The sequence below is a fragment of the Medicago sativa genome, chromosome 3, assembly GCF_051527215.1.
Source record: "Medicago sativa cultivar Bolivia chromosome 3, Bolivia_mono, whole genome shotgun sequence".
In the NCBI taxonomy this organism is placed as follows: Eukaryota; Viridiplantae; Streptophyta; class Magnoliopsida; order Fabales; family Fabaceae; genus Medicago; species Medicago sativa.
The window spans coordinates 85983573-86006513 of record NC_140751.1 but is presented as its reverse complement, the minus strand read 5'-3'; the positions used below and the strand labels follow the sequence as shown (position 1 = coordinate 86006513).

Here is a 22941-nt window from a genome sequence, read left to right as displayed (position 1 = left end):
TTTTCGAAGCTACAAGTTTTGGTGGTGCGCAGTCATGTTAGTTTGGGGGATTTATTGGTTTTTTTTTAGATGAGATACTTTACTTTGACTAGTGTCTACATGTTTGTTTGAAGTTAAAATCAGTATACAAAACTCGTTTAGTTAGGAATCTATCTTGGCGGACCTTGTTCATTATGCACTCATTCAGTTGTGGACTAATCCTTCAGAGTATGGTTAATTTTTTTTTTCTTTTAACTTTTTTTCTTTCTTTGGTTTTGTGGATTTTTGATGTCAAGTTTTGCTAGTGGTTTATTATGTTAGTTTGGAGGATTTGTCGTTTTTTCGTAGATGATATACTTCACTTTGACTTTGTATCTTTCTTTCTTTCTTTCTTTCTTTCTTTTGTATATCTTGTGTTTAGACATAGTGTTAATACTATTATTTTGATCTTTTCCAAAAACAATAAAATCACATGGTTGAATTGCAATATTTTGCAATACCAAAAACAATAAAATCACATGGTTGAATTGCAATATTTTGCAATACGATGTCGTATTTTGTGCATATTATGTCTACGAGTTTGGTTGAAGATGAACTAAGTACAAAAAATACGCATGCCAAGGAATCTATCTTGGTGGACAATGTTGATTATGTACTCAATCAATGGTGGATTAATCCTTCATAGTGATTGATTATTTTTCAGTTTTTTCGTTCTTTGTTTTTGTGGATTTTCAACGTTACAAGTTTTGGTGGTGGGTCATTATGTTATTTTGGTGGTTTTGTGGCCTTCGACGTTACAAGTTTTAGTGGTGGACCATTATGTTATTTTTGAGGTTTTGTTGTTTTTTTGTGTGTGGAGATACTTCACTTTGACTAATGTCTGCGAGTTTGTTTGAAAATGACATTAGAATAAAAAACTTGTTTGACAAAGAATCTATTCTGGTTGACATTGTTGATTATGCACTTGATCAACAATGGACTGATTCTCTAGAGTTTGATTGATTGTTTTCAGTTTTTTCTTTCTTTGTTTTTGTGGATTTTTTATGTTTTAACTTTTTGGTGGTGCGCGATTATCTTAGTTTGGGAGCTTTGTTTTTTTTATTTTTTTTTTATTTTTTATTTTTTTTTATAGATGGGATACTTCACTTTGAAATAAGTATAAGTCAAAGAATCTATCTTGGTGGACATGTTTGATTTTGCACTCAATCAATGGTGGACTAATCCTTTAGAAGACATATTTTTCTTTCTTTGTTTTTGTGGATTTTCGATGTTACGAGTTTTGTTGGTGGACAATTATGTTAGTTTGTGGGCTTGATGTCCTTTCGTAGATGAACTATTTCACCTTGACCAGTGTCTACAAGTTTATTTAAAGATGAAATGAGTATAAAAAAAACCTGTATGGCAAGGAATATATCTTGTTGGACATTGCTTATTATTCACCTGATCAATGGTGAACTAATCCTATAGAATGTGGTTGATTGTTTTTCAGTTTTATCTTTTTTTTTTCCTGGATTTTCGAAGTTACAAGTTTTGGTGGTGCACAATTATGTTAGTTTGGGGGCTTTGTTGATTTTTGTAGATGAGATACTTCACTTTGACTAGTACCTACGAGTTTGTTTGAAGTTGAAATCAGAATAGAAAACTCGTTTAGCAAGGAATCTAGTCTTGGTGGAACTTGTTGATTATGCACTCATTCAGTTGTGGACTAATCCTTCAGAGTATGGTTAATTTTTTCTTTTCCTTAATTTTTTCTTTCTTTCTTTGGTTTTGGTGGACTATTATGTTAGTTTGGGGGATTTGTCATTTTTTCGTAGATGATATACTTCACTTTGATTTTATATTTTTTTTTCTTTTTCTTTTTCTCTTTCTTTGTATCTTTTGTATATCTTGTGTTTAGTCCGTGGTAATACTATTATTTTGATCTTTTCCTAAAACAATAAAATCACATGGTTGAATCGCAATATTCGGCAATACAACGTCATTTGAAGTATGGGCTCTCCTTTATGGTATTAGGTTGACTCGTAGTATAGATCTCTCTCATGTTGTATTTGAAACAAACTCTTCTTTGACAATTTTTGCTATTTTTAGAAGATCTATCTCTACATAACACATTTATCCTCTCTTAAAAGAGGTTCTTACTCTTCTTAACATGCTTGATTTGCAATGTTTTTTTCTCATTGATTCGAGAAGCAAATTGTTGCAAACTTGTTGGCTTATCAGATTTGTTTGTGTTGTCCATTATCCACCAAACATCATACAAGATGAGAGAGAGAGTAATTTTTTTAATAAAAATAAAATGATATTTTAGATAGTTTATTCTTTGAACAAAAATTGTCTCGTATTTAGTGAGATTGAAATTTTAATTGTCTATTGTTTTTTTCCACATTTTGTCTAGTCTTGTGAATAGTTTTAAAATTACATACAGTACGATTAAAATTGTGATGTTCAATCCCTTATTTTTCACCAAATAATACACATCATAACAGTCTATCTCTTCTCCACCTAATGAATTGATATAGAGCATTTTCCATTAAAAAAATTACAGTATCAATTTTTTCGGTGATGCAGTATCTAAAATTTAAATTAGTCTTAAAAATGATCCTAGTGATATAATTTCTAAATACTAAACAAAAATTGAAACATTTTTCATGATCTACATAGTCATTGCCTAACATTGTCGTTTATTTGCTAAGATCTTTGTATTTTCAATAAATATATATTTGGACGCAACTATTACCATTGTATTTACAATGGTATTGTTCATAAGTGTAATAAAAAATTGGGAGTGCTCGTAGTTGCAAACTTTCACTCAAGATATTAATTTTTAAAAATTAAAATATTTTTATTTTTAATTATTGTTCATCATTAATGTTCTCAAAATAATTTTCTCTTAAATTTCCTGAAAACATAAGCACCATCAAGACCAAGTTCAACTGTCCAAGTCTTTGTGGTGGCAGTAACTTTCTCCACCCATAAAATAGTAAAACGTCTTTGGGATGTACACATGTAAAAGACAAAAAATGTGTGCCTTTGCAAAGTATATTTGCAGATTAAAACATGTTACAACCTACACATCCAAAAAAAAAAATGTGGAATTTTACAAAACAATTTTTTTTCTGTGATTGCTCATTCAATTCCATGAAAATGAAAGATCTTATCGAAAACTAGTTTTTGGTAGTGTATTTTTACAATTTTAAGCATATAAAAGTGAAGAAAAGTAATATGTTTAGTTAATATTAAACTTTTTTTAATTAAGGTAACAAAGGTAAAATTAAAAAGAAAAAAAAGTAAACTATAAGATACTTGAATTAGTTTATCAACAAGGTTCCTCTAGCTTATTCCATCCTAAACAACTTGGCCTCTCATTTTTCCTTCACTAATTGTTTCTCTTTTTACGTGCTACCCAAACCTAAGACCAATAACACACACATACAAAGGCAACGCAATCTATCGTTCTTGATTCTCTATTTTAATTTTTACTGCACTAATTAATTGGATTATCTATTGAATATATATAAACTCATGAAACTGCCCTATATTCTTTTAGGGCAAGTGTTTGATCAACATTTATAACACTATCATGAATGAACTGTTGAATAATAAACAGTTCCACACAAATTTCATTAATTTTCAACTTATGAGAACCTTATGTAACCAGAAAAAACTTATGAGAATCTTTTTTCACAATCTCTCCATTGAAAACGAAACTATTATGTGAATGTGGAAGTTATTTCTTGTACACTTCGTAATATTTTAATAAACATTAGATTACATATATATTCTCTATCACATATATTCCCGAAATTGTACTTAGACACACCCTAAGCTAAGAAACAAATTACCCTGGCATTATTGTAGTGTAGTCAAGAAGACTATTCCTTTGAAATATTATTAAAAGCTGTCTCTTGTTCAAAGACATTTTTGCAGAAACCATCTGCACAAGACAGAGAATCGTGGATTATATTATTACTATAGCTATATGATATGAAATTGCATGCATATGAAGTGAAGTCATTGACAATATATGCAAATGCAAGTTATTACTAATAAAATTGGTGGAGGAAGGTTCATGGAAAATCTTGAATGGGTCAAATTCAATGACTTGGAAAAAAAAAAAGCAAGAAAGGTTCGTTTAATTTGCATGAAAATCCAAATTATTCCAATTTAGTACTACTACTAAATTGTTCATTGTTTCCAAACATGAGCAACAAAAGTTAGCAAGTTCTTTATTTTACTAGCACTAGCTCATTATTTTAACCTAGTCTATGAGTGTGACCTAGCCCTATAGGGCTGTTTGGGTAAATAAATTCACTGCTAAATTAAATGAAGGTGTTGACTCCATCCACCGACTCTGAATTCTTGCATGATTCAAAAGACCACTCTCATTCTCTTTTTTGACTGACATTAGAGTTCATGACTTCATGCATGTGGTTCTTCTAATGCATTTCCTCAATTTATATTGGACACATATACTCTCAATTATTTGTGTTTTAGTAATTCTTTCTTTTAGTAGAAAAATCTAATGACCGGTCAATAGATTTTGGAGCAAGTATAATTGGACTCAATTATACTTACTCCAATTATTTGTGGCTCACATTTGAAATGTGTATACTTTTTGGAAAAATATTATTTATATATACAAGTTTTCAATGCGAAATGACAAGACTAAAATATTCTCGTACAACTTCATTTGTTAATGCGAAATGACAAGTTAAGACTAAAATATTCTCGTACAACTTCATTTGTTATTTTTTTTGAAAGAAACTTCATTTGTTGTTTGTTCATCGTATACTTGGATCAACATTAATAATCTTTGACATAAGAGTATCCTAAATGAGACACATAATATAATAGATATAGAATAAATTTTATTAATTATTAGTGTGAGCTATTTTTATAAAGTAAATACTAGTGATTTGCGAGTGGTGCAAATAACATTGGTTGAACGGCACAACTACACTAAAATACTTCTCCCTACAAGAAAAAAAGAAAAACTACACTATATGAGGAATATTCACGTTTGATTCAAACAAATAACCCAAATTTTACACCGAAACTACAAAATGCATTTTCATACAGATATTTTGTGTCATGCATGCACATTTTTATACTATTTCTTCCCTTTAGTTTCTTTATTGAAGGAGGAAATCCAGTTTGCCATTCAAAAAGAGAAAGAAAGGGAGGAAATCCAGCTCTACAATTAATTTTTTTTTTGCAGGCGTTTATCAAACTAACATATATATACACATGCATATTTGAGCGTTTGAGTTTCCTTTGCGATATTCCTTTAACTTGACGATTTTTGAGTGAAGAATCATTGTGATTTTTAAGGAAAAAAGATGGAACTCAATTTAATCACCGAGATATTTGAAAATAATATTTTGTCATTGAATAAAATATACGAGACAATTTGGTCCTTACTTGAATCCAGGGCCGTTCCCGACAATTCGGAGGCCCGGTTACAGACTTGACAACTATCATTTAAAAAGAATTGAAAAAAAAATTCAATACTATTTGCTGACATACAATTAAGTTGTAGTTAAATATATAAACAATGATTCAAACATGACTTTTACCTTCAGAAAAATGGACATTTACTTATGGATAATGCATGATTTACATTAAAATTGATGTCTTTTAGACATTTACCTATAGAAGAAAATTGACACTTAGTGACGAATTTTGTCCGTCGATACAAGTTTTTTTTTTTTTTTTTAAATTTAGAGGGGCTCCTAAAGTGAGGCCCTGTGCCAAGCGCCTTGTTGCACTTGACCAAGGCCGGCCCTGTTTGAATCTCTAATGAAAAATAGGTTTTCGATAATGACCTCTCGATGTCTTGTGAGTGACTCACCAATGTGTATGTCCTACTTGTAATATTCTTTCAAAAGGATCTATTAGGATGTCTCTTGTGATAATTAAATAAAAGATCATGCTAATTAGTGTTCTTGCATACTAGGACATTTGTTAAGGAAATAAAAAATAATAGTTTTGTATTGAAATCGATAATATTTTAGCTTTTTTTTTTTGAAGGAGATAATATTTTAACTTTTAAAAGGTTGAATTTTATCACTTTTCATAATTCTCAAACACAATATTTTTTTTTATTTTTACTCTTGTTCATTTTTTTTATATATATTTTTACTTTCTTAATTTATGTCCCAATGACATTCTTTAGCATTTACCATGATAAAATTGGATAATTTAGTTCATGTGACATAAACAAATCATAAATCATTTCTACTTCAATCAAAGTACCCAATTTTATTCTTTTCTTTTCCATTCAATCAATGTAGCTCAATGGCAGTTGGTTGTAAAACCACCTCTCACCAGGCCACACACCCGTAACACCACAAACAATGTCACATCTGTTCATCCAAATCCTACTTCGACAGTGGTCATGAAATCAAAAGTCGACCATCACTTCCATTTAGTCCTCCAAGATATGCTCAATTTTGGAAAAGTGGTATATATATATTAGCATCGCAGATCCAATACAGATGATGCATAGTCTAATATTAAAGCAACCACCGTCTATATATGTACCAAAAGTGGTATATCATTGAAGCAAATAGTCACTTTAGTCCCTGACTCTGCCCCTCGCTGTCACATAGGTCCCTGACTCATGATTAAATACAAACAAGTCCCTGACTCTACACTTCCGTTATCACTTTAGTCCCTGCCGTTAAAAAAATCTGTTAAGTGATGATGTGGCACGCTGACAAGGAGTATGACGTGTCACAGGGACTAAAGTGAAAGTAAAAAATGGTCACTTTGGTCCCTGAATCGAAAATCAATATCCTCAATTTACTGTTAAATCCCTGACTGAATATACTTATTGTCAGTTAGGTCCTTGAATCGAAAATCAATATCCTCAACTTTATGTTAGGTCCTTGACTGTGTATACTTACTGTCAGTTAGGTCCCTGACAGTAAACAAGAAATTTCATTGAGATCCTTAGCAAGTTGTTAGTTTAACATGCTACTTACTGACAACACTAAGGTATCTGTATATATCACAAATAGTTTTATGGTTTGTTTTCATAGTCTAATAAAAATATACACAGAGATGGTGTTCTTGTTTTTTAGCATATCATTCATAGAAATATCAAACATAAATGCCCAAATATGGTGCAATATTTTGATTACTCTGCGGTTGTCATTAATGACTTAATAGTTATGTTATGGAAACATTTTTTATTAAACTATGGAATCATTTTTATAAGTGTTATAATAATATTTTGGTATTTAGCATAGATACCTTAGTGTTGTCAATAAGTAGCATGTTAAACTAACAACTTGCCAAAGATCTTAGTGAAATTTCGTGCTTACTGTCAGGGACCTAACTGACAGTAAATATACACATTCAATGACCTAACAGTAAGTTGAGGATATTGATTTTCGATTCAGGGGCCTAACTGACAGTAAGTATACACAGTCAGGGATCTAACAGTAAATTGAGGATATTGATTTTCGATTCAGGGACCAAAGTGACCATTTTTTACTTTCACTTTAGTCTCTGTGACACGTCATACTCCTTGTCAGCGTGCCACATCATCACTTAACAGATTTTTTTAACGGCAGGGACTAAAGTGATAACGGAAGTGTAGAGTCAGGGACTTGTTTGTATTTAGTCCCGAGTCAGGGACCTATGTGACAGCGAGGTGCAAAGTCAGGGACTAAAGTGACTATTTGCTCTATATCATTGTTACCCTTTTTTGTTATGTTATGAATCTTTTTAGAATTTACATGTTGTGGATATTTTAAAAATTATCAATGTTAAAGTTAACGATGTCGATCTTTTTAAAATTCTCTAATTTTGCTGTTACTTTCGTGGATCTTTTGTAACTCTCTAATATCAAAGTTACTACTATTTTAGATATTTTTTAAATAATTCTTTTTATCTTGAATTTTTTTAATGCTAAAGAAGAATAAACGATTAATGAAAAATATTAGAAGAGCGGTGCTATTTAGTGGGAAGGAAAACATCAAGAAGTTATCCCGAATAATTTGGAACCGTTAGATTAAGGGCTTCTACACAATACATGGGCAGCTGGCAATATAATAAGGTGGAGAAATACAAGGAATGCAAGGTCGTGATACTCTCGGGATATTATTTCTCGGGAGAAGTAGCATTTTCCATATTAGAAATACTTTTTTTAACATCCATCTTTGACAAGAATGAATGGTTTCGACCAGCTGACCCCTTATGGATCCTAATGCAAAACTTTAGGGAGAATAAAAAGTTCTTGTTGACAAACGAAAGGTACCAGAGATTGGTGGGTACGTAAGCTAAATTACTTTTCACACTCAAGACTTGACATTGTCTAACGAGTCAGTGTAGTGACTCAATTTATGCACTCTCCTAATGAGGGACATCTTGAGCCAGTTTATAGAATACTTAGATATTTGAAGGCCAATCTCAGAAAGAGGTTATTTTTTAAGAAGATTGGTGAAAGAAATGAGTCTATATCCACTAATACAGATTGTGCCGGTTCAGTCACATACATAATATTAACCTCTGAATATTTTACCTATGTATGAGGTAAACCTTATGATCGGATACCGAATTTTTTAAGAAAAAACCTTGTGACATGGAAAAGTAAAAAACAAAGTTGTAGAAAGAAGTAATATATAAGCTGAGTTTAAAGTTATTAGGTATATGTGAAGGATTATGTACCTGGAAGAACTTAAAATGAAAATCGAGCTTCCATTTTTAGGCCAATTTTTTTTATGTCATTCTTTTTTGTCGAAAATATTTTTATTGTTCTCTAATACGTGGATTTTTTCGTTTTTACTTAAGTAGTAAAAATTGTATACTTACTCAAGTACTACAAATTGTATACTTACTCAAGTACTACAAATTGTAGGGCGGTGAAAGTAATCATAGTTACTATTTACCACACCCCGGATTTGTTGTTGGAAAAGTCAAATCAATGAATATTGTGTGTATATATGTAAATCACACCTAAAGTAGGGAGAGATCATAAAAAGAAAGAAAATTACTTTAAAAAAAAATAAAAAGAAAGAAAATTGATCTGGAAAAGCAATTGTGGCATAGTGTTAAAAGCACGCACGTTGAATATGTTCATAAAGATATGTTTTTTGTCTTTTCTACTTTAATCAAGGTTTTATATTCGAATTTAGTCTGAACATACAACAATGCTAAAACTTTTAGGAAGAACTTGCCGTTCATTTAAGTCCCATAATATTCAAGGAATTAGTCTCCTCGGTTGCACGCGGAGGATTGACAGTTTACACTAAAAAAATATGTCATTTTTTTTTGTTGCATTTAAGAGACAATCAAGGCCATTATTAGTCATTGGCTCATTGCATGGTGGTAACTTAATCTTCTTGTTTTTTTCTTTTGGTGAAGTGGCTGAAATTGAATTATGTAACAAAAAAAAAAAAATTGAACTAAACTTTTCTCATGCAGTTGTGAATTTTAAGTTTATCATATCATATACTTATTTTAGACACATGTTACTTTTTTCTTTTAAAGCCTAGCACGACTAGTTAATTACCTTTTTTTTTTCCTTCACACAATAAACGTTAATTACTTTTTTTAAGAGAATAAACTTTAATTACTTAAACAAATATTTTATATTATATTTAAATAGATAATGAACTTATAACCTCGTAATAATATTTTGAAAAAGGCTTAAGCACATTTTTGTCCGTTAACTTTTAAAAATTTATGATTTTGATCCCTCAAAAAAAAAATTGGCATTCTATCTTAAAAAAAAAACACTTTTGCCCTCTTATCTTTAAAAAAATTAAAAACCTTGATCCTCTATTTTTAGATACATGATGTCTTCTATGCGGTTTGCAACGTTTTGTGAAGTTAGTGGGTCAAAATTACTAGTTTTAAAAGTTAAGAGTATAAAAGTACTTCATCTGTCTCAAAATAGTTGTCTCATTATCATTTTTTCTAGGTCTCAAAATAATTGTCATTTTAGAATATCAATGCAACCTTTATACACTTGTTTATAGAATTTCATTCAATTTAACTACTCTACTAACAATAATTAATAATTTTTTTAATAAATGATAATAATTTTACCTTTAAGATTAACACATTTAATTATTTTCTTAAAAACAGTACACAAATCTTAAACGATCATTAATTTAAGTCGAAGGGAGTATTTCAGTACTATTAGTATTCAAATTTTTTTATAGGGATTAATGGAATTTGTCTCCCATGCATGGGCCCCACTAGTTGGCACTTGGCGATCACCCAAACCCCATAATTCCCTAAACCCCTCCCCTCTTCCACCTATAAATAACACCCCATTTCACCTCTTCTTTCTCCCCCTTCTCCCTTTCCCTTCCTTCCATTCCCTTCCTTATATCTTTACTCTGCCCACATTTTCCCTTTCATCCTGCTTCTCATATCGTGGAAACACATAAACAAGTCCACAACAGACTGCACCACTCCATAGTCTTTGTAAGCTCTCTTCCACTTCTATTATATGCTTTTTGTTTTATGTGTTTGTTTTATTGTATTTATACGTCCTTTCGTTTTTCTTATATCACAATGTCATTATTCTATTCCACCTGTCCAATTTCTATGAATTTGGCCGTTTCATTTCCTTGCATGTCATTGATGTTTGGTATATCCTTAACAGTTAAGATAACATTTGATATTTGTTTTTCGGTATAGTACATAACATTAGTTAAAAAATATTACTACCTCCGTCCCTAATTATAAGACCCTTTTGAGAATTTTTTTTGTCCCTTTTTATAAGACCCCTTTGATATTTCCAACTACATTAATTATTTCTTTACATACATGCCCCTATTTATTATACATCTTTTTCTTCAATAAGCAATAAATAACATGTTGAAAACATAAACCAACCCTCTCTCTTAAGGGATAAAATTGTAAAACCAATAGTAATTACAAACATATTTAATACAAATATCCACTATCTTAATTCCCGTTATTTTTTCAAAAGGGTCCTATAATTAGGGACGGAGGTAGTAATATTTATTTTTGTCGGTGTGTGATATATCGTATCCTTCATAGTATTTTCTTTTCGGTGTTATTTATTTATTTTGGTTGATTTTGATTCCCTTTAAGTCACGTCTCTCGTTTCATTATTTCACCCTTTTGTGGTGATTTAATGAATCCTTAATATTAAAAAAAAAAAAAAGCTCATAGTTTTTTGTTTCATTTATGGGAAAAGAAGTTGTGCACACGAGAAAAGAGCAAAGCGGTTGGAATTCGTTTTATTAGTTTTGTTTTCGCTCTTTCTCAATTTTTCTAACGCAGTTTCGCATTTTCCCAACGCGCTCGATTTTAGAGCGTGTATGGTATTCGCTTCAACTTCACGGGCCTAAAATAATGGCGCAGTTCACTCTTGGGCTTTTCTCACTGAGATATGGTCCGTACACGTGTGACTCAGATGGGCCCGTGGACTTTTTGATTCGGTCCAATTTGAGATAGATTAATAAATTCAATCGACCCCTCCAAAGTGAATAAAGTGAGCAATATAAATTAACTAATTAAATTTGCTAAAAATAACTAACTAATTAAAATTAGGGTCTTGTTAGCGAGTGTTCTCGAACACTTTTTAAACATTTCAAAATAAGCATTTTTTCTTTCTTTAAAAAAATTCATATATTTTGATTTCTAAAGCATCGATTACATGCATTTTTATAAATACTGTATTTACTACTTATGTTTTTTAAAGAGTGCTTAGTAATACTCGTTAACATTTTCCTTAAAGTTATATCATTGAAATTGGAATGGTTAAATAATATCAGTTGATTTTCTTATTTTATATTATTTACTCACTCAAAAAGATGTTTTTTTTTATATATAAAAAAAATACTCAGCGAAAAGTTTTTTATTTTCACTAAAAAACCAGCAAAAAGCTAGTAGTGTATAGTTTTTTTTTTATGAAAATCACTTATAGCTTTTTTTTCGAACTCCAACCCTTACATATAATATATGCAGTATTTCTACGGAGCTAAGCTCTATTACTTTGGGAAAAAAGGCACCAAGTGGATTCTGACATGGAATATGAGGGACGATGAAGAAGAAAATAATATTGATTGTGTTTTAGTTTTCTATTTTTATTTTTTTAATAAAAAAATACTCCATCCGTCCCATATTAGATGACCTGTTTGATAATATGCAATTTTAACAGGACATACTTTGACCATATTTTTTTATTAATATACAAAGATAAATTTGATCCATGTAGCCGACCCCACTTAGTGGGATAAGGCTTGGTTGTTGTTGTACAAAGATAAATAATATCATATAAGATGTTGGATTCGTCTCGATCAATATTTTCAAAATATTAAATTTTCAAAATTTTTTCAAATAGATAATTAAAGATATTAAAGATAAAAAATATGCATTGATATATATGTCAGGGTCAATTAGGTCATATAATGGGACGAAGGGAGTAGCTTTCTATATGTATTATCGATTTTTGTTGTGATAATTTCTATGCAATTAGAGTATAAGATATTTTTACACATACTAGATTATTTTTTTAGTTGTAATACAATAGATTGTTAGTTTCACAAATTTTTATATGTGTGATTTGATCTAAGTGCAAAATTACTATTCCCTTCTCTATATCTAAGCACCTTTTTATTAGAGGCAAATAATGTTTACATATAGGAACAGAGGGAGTATGTTAAAAACTTTTTTTTGTAAAGTTTAAACTATTAAATGATCAATTTATTTTTGAATCTTTAACTAAATGCATAAGAATACTTATTTTAGCAAAAAATAATAAAAAAATATCAATAAATCATTACCTCTAAAAAAACACACACATTATTCATTAATTTCATAGTATTTTGTTCTTCTTGAGACGAGTCATTCGAGACATTCTTTTAGGTGTACTAAGATTGATTGAAAGGACATAAAACGGTTAAAGTCGGTGATGATATGAATAGTACTACTGGCATCGGAGCATGTTCCATTTCAGTCCTATGTTGGCCACTCTTTGCTGACACACTCTTATCTTCTGCACTTTTCATCTCATGTCAATTTTCTTTACTTTTTTGTCTCCCGCTCTTATTTCACTTTTCCACTTACTGCAACAGAGATATGCTAACCGATAGTATAAAAAAATAAGTGCAATAAAACATGATTTTATTGACTTCTAATTTCTTTCATTAGAGTTTATTTTACCTGTATCCTTTTTATTATAGGTAGACCAAGAATTCATCTACATTTATTTTTGTTTTTTTAGGCATAAGTTAGCACGTCCAAAAAAAAAAATGCTAACAGATGATGAATTACTGTAAGAAAGAGTTGACTGTTTTCTCTTTATATGAGTTATCTCTGTGTTGCTGCTGCAGCTGTCGGTTTGTCGAACGTAGATACTCCTTCCTTATTCAAAAGTGAGAGTTTGGGTTTTGGACCATTTGTAACATGTGCTACTCCCTCCGTCTCAGAATATCTGACCCATTTTCTAAAAAAAAGTGTCCTAAAATAACGGATCCATTTCAATTTTCAATACAACTTTCATCATTCCTAATACAATATACTCCCTCCGTCCCATATTACTTGACCTAGTTGACTCTGTCACGTATGCCAATGCACAATTTTAAACTTAAATTTCTTTAATAATTTAGTAGAAAAAATTACGAAAATTTGATATTTTGAAAATATTAATCGAGACGAATCTAACAACATCTTATATGCTATATTTTGTTTTTATATATTAGTAGAAAAATAGAGTCAAAGCGTGTTACATGAATAGTGCAAATATTCTAAATAGGTCAAGTAATATGGGACGGAGGGAGTAACTTTAATTAATATTACTTTCATCATTCCCAATACAATATATTCCACTTTATTTATACATTTTTCTTAATTTGTGTGAAAAACCAAATTAGGCCAGATATTCTGGGACGGAGGGAGTAATTTTTAAGAGGGCAACTTTATTGATTTGTTTGAAACATCAAAAATCATAGAATCGACTTTGAATCTAACGATAAAATTTGTTTAGTTAAAAAAATGTTACAGTAGGAAATGTCTCTAAAAAATAAAAATGTTACAGTAGGAATCGACATCAAAAATAATAATTTTAATTTAATGTCTCTAAAAAAAAATGTGTTCTATGCGGCTGCTTATGCTCAGCACCTATGGCTAGACTTGTTTGTTTATTCTAATACTATTGGCAATTGAAATGGCAGTGCTAGAAAAACTGCTGATTCAATAGGATTTTTTTTTTCTTCTACCCCTATCAACAAAAAAAATGATATGTCTACCCCTAGTTGAAAACAATTGATCAAAATGCCCCTATTCTTTATTTTGGATGGCGAGCAGAACCAATTTTCAACAATCCCTGCAAGTTTGCAAGCTTTTTTTCTGAACAAACAGTATGTTCTCCATTTCAAATGGAGAGCAAGGATTTTTATTTATTTCTTTTCCTGTTCTTCTTTTCAAATGACGAGCAAGCCATTTTTAGTTTTTTTTTTTTGTGTTATATTTTTAAAATGGCAACCAAGCCATTGATTTTTTTTTTTGGTACAACTTTTTGTTTTTGTTTTTTAGGTACACTTTTTTGTTTTATCTAGGGGAATTAGCCACTTTAGTCCCTGAATAGGAAATGAGTCGTCGCTTTAGTCCCTGAATGCAGATAAATTGCAAAATAGTCCCTGAATGTAGACTATGTTAGTCAATTTAGTCCCTGAATGCAGAATCCGTTAGTCAATTTAGTCCCTGAATGTAGACTCCGTTAGTCACTTTTGTCCCTGAAATTGATCAACATAGTCTACATTCAGGGACTGTTTTGCAATTTCTTTGCATTCAGGGACTAAAGTGACTAAATGTCATTCTTAACCTTTTAATATGATTAAGATTTCTAGGAATAATGTTCCGGAAAATGTTATTCCTGCAATTGTAAATTTAATCCTTGAAACAAACACACCTAAAAAAATCAATGGCTTGGTTGCCATTTTAAAAATATAACAAAAAAAAAAAAAAACTAAAAATGGCTTGCTCGCCATTTGAAAAGAAGAACAGGAAAAAAAATAAATAAAAATCCTTGCTCTCCATTTGAAATGGAGAACATACTGTTTGTTCAGAAAAAAAAAGCCTACAAACTTGCAGGGATTGTTGAAAATTGGTTCTGCTCGCCATCTAAAATGAAGAATAGGGTTTGATCAATTGTTTTGAACTAGGGGCAGACATATCATTTTTTTTGGTGATAGGGGTAGAAGAAAAAAAAATTCATTCAATAGAGCACACAGAAATAAAAATACTTTTGTTATAAATAAAAGTAGTAGCATAATGTTACAGTAGGTGTATCTTGCATGAATAGCACTAGAGGCGTATATTCTGTTGAGCATCTCTTCACGGGAATGGTGACTATGATCTTTGATTTTTTGAGCGACACATCCTCAATTGTCTAAAGGAAGAAAGTACGAATCTCGTAATTATAATAATCGTATCAGATTGACTGGTTTGTCGTACTAGGATGTCTGGTTTCCTACTTGGTACACCACCACCAACCCATGTCTGGGATAGTGTCTACTCTTTTTGCATCAATGGCTTTGTTTACTGCCACGTCAAATCTCTTTTTTTCTACAAATTATCTTGAGTGTTGTAGTCTCACATTGTAATCTCTTTTTTTCGGATCATATAAAATATGTTCGAGTACTTTCATAACTCAAATTAGTATTTTTAATAAGATTCAAACTCATTTAACATGGTGAGAGTCACGTTACAATATCTTAAATGCAGCTAGAAATCAAGTAAGAGTTTAGATTATTTATCATAGACTTGCTTAAATTATTAATCACTTCATACAATATTTTACTTTATTGATAGTAATATTTTTTCTTGTGTTCACTTCATACTTTCGGCTTCAAAAGTCAATTGTGTCCTTTTTAACTTGGCGTATCTTCAACTCTCTTTTGCTTTTCTTTTTTTAACCGATAAAAAGTAAAACTCTCTGGTTGCATAATAGATTACACGTGTATTCTTGTTTTATATTCCTCTTCACTTTGTTTTTGATTTTTCTTTTTCATTTTTAATTAAACTTCTTCACCAGTTTGTGGTTGGTGTTAGCCAGAACATGTTCACCAACGTATACCTGTCACTTTCTCAAGGTGAAAACAGAGTTCAGCATAATTATTTTGTTGGAAAAAACAATGTTCAGCCTTATTCTTTTTTGGGATCAAAAGCCTGTTTTTGTTGTTAACCGTACCATGTTTTGTTGATTGAATTTCTGGCAAAAGAAAGAATATAATTTAATATCGTAAAGATAGAATCTATGGGCACATTAATGTTTAGTACAATCCCTCACTTGTTTGGTACAAGTTTCAATTTTATATTATAGTATTTAATTATACATGCAGGTTAGCATGGTAACATTTCCATGTTTTTATTTTATGATTACTAAGATGAATTTCCAATTTAATTATATTTAATCTTTTTGTCAAATTTGAATAAGGCTAAAGATTTCTTTATTTAATGTGGCAGGTTAAAACCTTTATATTCTTTGTTTGGAAACCAATTTACAGTACTATAATCTGAGTTGATCAAAAGGAACATACTTTCCTTCAAGATTTTGTTTAATTTCACCATGTTATGTGTTGTGTGCACTCAAAGCACATAGCATATTAGTATGCCGTAGTTTCACTCATCAATAAATCATTTTAGAAATTACTTTAGATTATAAACCATTTTTTGGTAGGAGAAATGCAAATAATTTGGTTCAAGTTTAAATATTCCTTTTAAAATGCATATGATGTATACCTTAACCCAAAGATATTAGCATTGTTGTCACAATGTCAATGTACTAATCTTATTAAGAAATCCACTAGCAATAGATAGCGTATCAATCACGGATGACCTTGATCATGGGTGGAAGGGTCGAAACCCAAGACACTATTTTTTAGGGGTATGTAAATTATTATTAATACTATATATAAAGGTACCATTTAAATAATTTTAAATGCACAATTTAATTGATTTGTCTAGGACATCAAAAGTCTTAAAATTGGCCCTTTGGTATATATCAACCAACCATTGTCATGTGGGATTGTTTGAAAAAGTACTCCTTCCGTCCCGCAATAGATGACCCATTTGAAAATTTTAATTTTGATCTAACTTACTTTGACCGTATTTTTCTACTAATATACAAAGATAAATAATATCATATAAGATGTCGTTAGAGTCGTCTCGATGAGTATTTTCAAAATATCATATTTTCATAATTTTTTCTAATATATTATTCAAGATATTTAAGCTCAAAGTTATGCATTGACATGCGTAATAAGGTCAACTGTGTCAAGTATTATGGGACGGAGGGACTATTAGTTTGTTGTAAACTTTGTTTAACCTATGTGCTTGAGAGAATATGAACTCAAATAATTTGTCATAGGATGGCTCTATATACTAGATTATGATTGAACTAGTCAAGGAGAGGGAAAAAAAACGGAATCAGTTAGCAAGAAGAAGTTGGGAATACTTGGTGTTGTGTAAAGAGTTAGTTAAGTGGACCCAAATTGATCCAAGGAATAAAATATCAATGTCTCACTTTTCATTGGGATATGAGAAGATTGAAAAAATGAAAAAGAAAGAAAATGATGTGAATGACTGTATCAGAGTTGTTGAAGTAAACTTAAACTCATATTTAATTAATTTTTGAGCTTATTTCACTCTCATCTGAGTCAGAATCGACTAATATCCTACCCAACTTTTGAGGGAAGTTTTTCAAACTTTGCATTTCTATATAGAAATCAGAAATGGACAAAGTTGTCAAACATCTCTAATGCTTTAATAATTCATAGTCCTTTATTTTGTATTGTTTCTTTCTGTACTTTTCTGTTTAAACCAAACAAAATAAAAAAATTTCATATGGAAAATGACATTGGTCATGTTATTTAACTACTTTATTCTTCAATTACTTGGCCCACTGAAAACATTTGTTAGCTCCTGGTTTCTCCGAATTGATTGAGAGTGGCCATACAGCATTTCTGCATATTAAATATGTTCTTGTACTTGTTTATTTCATATATGGTTGAAAATGACTTCCTAGTACAACCGACTCTTTTTTTAACTTAGGTACGTAGGAAAAACAATATACTTGCTTCTTCATGCAATCCACTAATGTAATTGTCCACAATAATCCTGACAAATATAGATATCTTTAAAAAGGCTCCATTAAATATGGTTACACTTTTTTATATTATTATTTGCTTCAAAAAAATATATACCGTGAATATTGATTCAAGTTGGAAGTTAGACAATGACTTGTAAAAATCGCAAAATATGTGTTTTATGATTGAGCCAGCTAGGAAAATTCAGTTAACAGATTGACACTTATTTCCATTTTACAAATTTAAACTTCTATTTGGTGCAATCAACCTCTGTACCCTTCAACCTTCAAAAAAAAAAAAATAACTCTACACCCTTAAGAAAAACCTTTATTGTCACCATGGGACCCACATTGGTTTTTTTGTGAGTAAAAGTCCACCTATTGACCATCTTGCTATTTGTAGTCACGGACTCACGGCCCACAACCGGTTGCGATCACATGTTTACGCTTTAGGCCCATCTCCTGTGAATATTTTTGCAAATTATATTACCAATCGGTTTATTTTTGATATTTTATTTAGCCTTTGACTGAACTTTAGATTACTATGGCACTATTCATTAGAAATTCGATGGTTAATATCGAAATGTATTATTATATTATATCGATATAGTATTTAGTATTCAAAGAGACAAAATATTTCCTTCAAAATTACCAATATATTACCGTAAAAAATATCACATCGATATGTAATTGCTAATGACTGATTAATGGGTATTAAAATTATTACATTAAATATTTCATTTTTTTTTACAAGAAGAAATATTTCGTTTTTATGTTACTTAATGTTTTTTATTTTTTGAAGGAAAGATTTTTATTTTTCTTAAAGATGTTGAAAGGCTCCGATTTTCCATACCAGAAATTGCCATATACATACATGGAAATATTCGGCAACTAAGTAATTACAAATAATTTTTTTTTTTTTTTTTGTAATAATTTGTCCGGTAATTATTACATATAGTGACAAATAATGATTACAAATAATTGTGTGAGATATTAATAAAATATATGTGATCAATGCTACAATATTGCTCCTTATTTTTTGGTCAAGATATTTTGCCCCTTTATTGCTCCCTCTAAGGAAAAGGTTTGATCAATAGAAGTGTATTTAGTCCAAAATTTTGACTAAATACATCAACTTTTTTTGACAAAAAATACATCAACTTTTGTTAATTAAATTTTTCTTATATTTTTTGGTGGCACAATTTTTTCTTATATATAGAACCGAAGGTAATACTACTAAAAATGTATAACTCTGTAGTATTCGGTAGTTCTTCCAAGACTAATATACAATTGATCAAATTTGTGTAATTAGTTGCGTTGATCCAAACCCTTCACGGTTTTGTTTTCAGGAAATTATTACTGCACAAAGGTGAGTGGAATCACTATCGAAGATCCAATTAAACATGAAACATATGATTTTTCTGCTTGTCACTTTCAAGGTAAATCAAGAAGTGTATGTGTTTTCATACATTTGTGTAGGTATTATTTTTACGATTCTCACGTGACATGTTTTTTTTCTTCCGTAGATTATAAAGAAGAAGCTGGCAAAGCTACGTGAGAGTATGGGTTTTCAAACAGCACATAACACTAAGCGGGTATCACAGCCTGATTTGAAGGCAAAGGAAGACTCGTTCGATGGTCTAATTCCAAGGCAATTAACCAATGGCTATGAGTCGTGGCTGGTAAGCTAAGCACCAATCAAGTAATAAAGCACATTATATTTTATATGGTCATATTATTAATCGATCTCAACGTAGACAAATTTCAATCGTAGTAGATTTGAGAATGGCCGGTTCATATTTCAAACACACGATATCACACAATAAAATAATCCAAGTCACCAATTTGATTTTGGACGGCACAAATTAATTAATCATGTTCATGTTATATGATCTTTGTTGTCATGCATTATTACTAGGTAAAGCACCCTTCTGCATTGAGCTCGTTTGATAGATTGATGAAAGCTGCCATTGGAAAAAGGATCGTCGTATTTTTAGATTATGATGGTACCTTGTCACCCATTGTTAATGACCCTGATCTTGCTTTCATGTCTGATGAGGTAATAATTTAGTACTAGTAAATTTAAGGTTAAATTACACCATGGATCTTTAAGTTTGTGGATTGTAATAGATTAGTCCTTTAAATTAAATTAGTTATGTTGGTCACACACAAGTTTGTAACAAATTGATTTTAAGTTATTTTGGTCAAATATAAGTTTTAAGTTGGTAAATGTTTTCAATTTAATCCTTCTGCCACTAAATTGAAAACTTTTACAAACTTAAAACACTTATGTGTGACCAAAATAACTTAAAGGACCAATTTGATACAAACCTCAAACTTAAAGGATTTATGTGTGGTCAAAATAACTTAAAATCTATATGTTACAAACCTCAAACCTAGAGGACCTCTGGTGTAATTTAACCTAAATTTAATTAATTAATTTACCATTCCTATACTCTATAGGACACTAACGAAAACGTGCCCGTCCTTACCCGTGTTTTTTAAGGAATAATGTTTACATTTAATAAAGATCATGTGGTGTTTAATTGAATTTAATTTGAAATTAATATAAATAAATGGCAGATGCGTGCAGCAGTATCTGAAGTTGCTACTTATTTTCCAACAGCAATAATTAGTGGAAGAAGCCGAGAGAAGGTGAGTAATAAAGCTTACTTAATTTTTTATTTATTTATTCTTTTTTCTGTTAAAAAAATAACTCATTATAAAACTTTTTGGTTTAGGTAAAAGATTTTGTGAAGTTAAATAATTTATATTATGCTGGGAGTCATGGTATGGACATAATGGCACCATCAGGTCCAATTAGATCTTCTGACGGCAACCAATGCTACAACAACACTCTTGACACAAATGTGAGTAATTCCATTTGTGCCAGTATACTTTAACCATTTTTAATTAGAGTATTTATTTAATCACTAAATATGCTTATAATAAAATAAAGCATTTGATGTTGATGTTAATTTTCAGGGCAATGAAGTTCCATTTCAACCTGCCAAGAAGTTTTTGCCTGCAATTCAAGAGGTCAGCAAGTTACATGGGACCATCTTCTGGTGCTGTAATTTAATAATATTTTTATTTTCTCATACAGTAAAGTTGAAAGATGTAATAAAATCACAGGTGCTGTTTCTTATAAGCTTTTCAGAGAGTTGATGAATGTTACAAATAACCCAAGGGTTCATTAAGAATCTTGATAGTATTTCATGCCATTAAGAAATTGAAAACTTTATTAAAACATTAGTAATTTTAAAATTTATTGACTGCTTCACGTAAAAAAATCTTAAATTTTCACGTCCATCTACATTTTCATACATAGTCATACGTTATTAAAAAAATCTTTGTGAACACTCTCATACCATATAGTTATGTTAGGTATAGCACCCAACATCTAAAGATGTCACGTCACTTTCTATATTACCACAGTAAATATTATGCAAACTATGGTCTTGAAGATAACACCTGAATATATTTTGCAGTGAAAACTGATGTTTGACTATTTGTGAAAACAGATATTAAGAAAATTGGAGAATGTTATAAAGGACATAGAAGGTGCAAAAATAGAAAACAACAGATTCTGCATCTCTGTACATTTCAGGCAGGTTCATGAAAAGGTACCATTTAATTTCTATTATTTTTTATAATTTATATATTTACTATATAGTTCTACATCTAAAGATAATAACGATGTTTGAATCCAGGATTATAACAAATTGGAAGAGAAAGTGAAGTCTGTGCTTGGAAAAAATCCACTGTTCTGCTTGACTGAGGGTAAAAAGGTATACTTTGCATTATTTTACCTGTTTATATAGTTAATAATCAATCCTAGTTGATTTCCCTACGGTACTGAATACTTTTTGTTTTTGTTTTTGTATAGGTTATGGAAATAAGGCCATCAATAGAATGGAACAAAGGAAATGCTGTTGAATATTTTCTTGACACATTAGGATTAAGCAGTTCCAGCAATTTCCTTCCTGTGTATATCGGCGATGATAAAACTGATGAAGATGCTTTTAAGGTGTATAATCTTACCATCACTTATTTATTCTGACGTATGCACATATATTCGATATTGAGTTAATAGTAACGGCTTAATTTTCTCAAATTTTTATAGGTTATAAAAAGAACAGGGCAAGGTTATCCGATTATAGTGTCTTCAACTCCAAGAGAAACAGATGCTTTGTACTCTTTGCGTGACCCATCGGAAGTACTAATCTTCTTGTCAAGGCTAGCAAAATGGAGAAAGGAATAGTACTCAAGAAGGCCTTTTAATATTAGTAATTAAGGTAATTAAGATATAGAATATATATAGATCATCCAAGTGAGAGAGTTTTAGAGTATGCATAGTTACTTCCCACAATGGTTTTTGGAGAAGTGGGTAGGAGTTACTTATTTTCCTTCTAGTAGTTGGTTTGTAAAATAACATTGTATATATAATATATGTTTCCCTTCTGTAAAAAAGGTTTCAAGATATAATAACTTCTCACAGAGTTATATTTTGATATCAATGAAACAAAATTTAAAGGCTATCCAAGCAAAAGCTTTACATGATGATTACATTTATAACACTGTTCAATAACCAAGCATCATAAATGATCACACAAAAAGGCTGATGTGATGGCAAGACAAAATCAACAATATCTTTAACTTGTGCAAAATGATAAATCTGTCACATTCTACATTCTCATGAACCTGACCAATAATTGCTGGAACCTATACTCATGGGAATTCGCCTACTAGAATTTCAAGCGTCGGAAGATCCAGTCGCCAGCAGCTGTAAAATCGGTTGAGGACGGCAGGAACTCAGCGTCAAACTCTTGTGGTGAGGATATGGGCTCAACCTCGACTGGATCAGTAGAACCAAATGCCTA

The 22941-nt window shown here is 30.5% G+C and overlaps 1 protein-coding gene across 2 annotated transcripts; it reads left to right on the top strand.

Annotated features, from left to right (window-relative positions):
- Positions 1-10253: 10253 nt before the first annotated feature.
- LOC146941296 (putative trehalose-phosphate phosphatase 2) lies at positions 10254-22572 on the top strand. Of its 2 annotated transcripts, none has more exons than XM_085755067.1 (11): positions 10254-10422; positions 19408-19497; positions 19585-19740; positions 19977-20117; positions 20642-20713; positions 20800-20928; positions 21044-21097; positions 21583-21684; positions 21772-21849; positions 21948-22088; positions 22185-22572. In XM_085755067.1, exons 2-11 carry the CDS (start codon positions 19462-19464, stop codon positions 22320-22322), a joined length of 1047 nt encoding a protein of 348 aa, XP_085611193.1. In that variant the 5' UTR covers positions 10254-10422; positions 19408-19461; the 3' UTR covers positions 22323-22572. The 2 variants fall into 2 exon arrangements, with proteins under 2 accessions (XP_085611193.1, XP_085611194.1); XM_085755068.1 differs by having other exon boundaries at positions 10279-10422; positions 16438-19497.
- The last annotated feature ends 369 nt before the right edge of the window (positions 22573-22941 follow it).

What these genes read in the sequence shown, in the direction of transcription:
- LOC146941296 (XM_085755067.1), top strand. Translation starts at nt 19,462, where the DNA reads ATGAAACATATGATTTTTCTGCTTGTCACTTTCAAG. An exon ending in TTCTGCTTGTCACTTTCAAG is followed by an intron (nt 19,498 to 19,584) that starts GTAAATCAAGAA and finishes TTTCTTCCGTAG; the next exon opens with ATTATAAAGAAGAAGCTGGC. An exon ending in TTTTGCCTGCAATTCAAGAG is followed by an intron (nt 21,098 to 21,582) that starts GTCAGCAAGTTA and finishes TTGTGAAAACAG; the next exon opens with ATATTAAGAAAATTGGAGAA.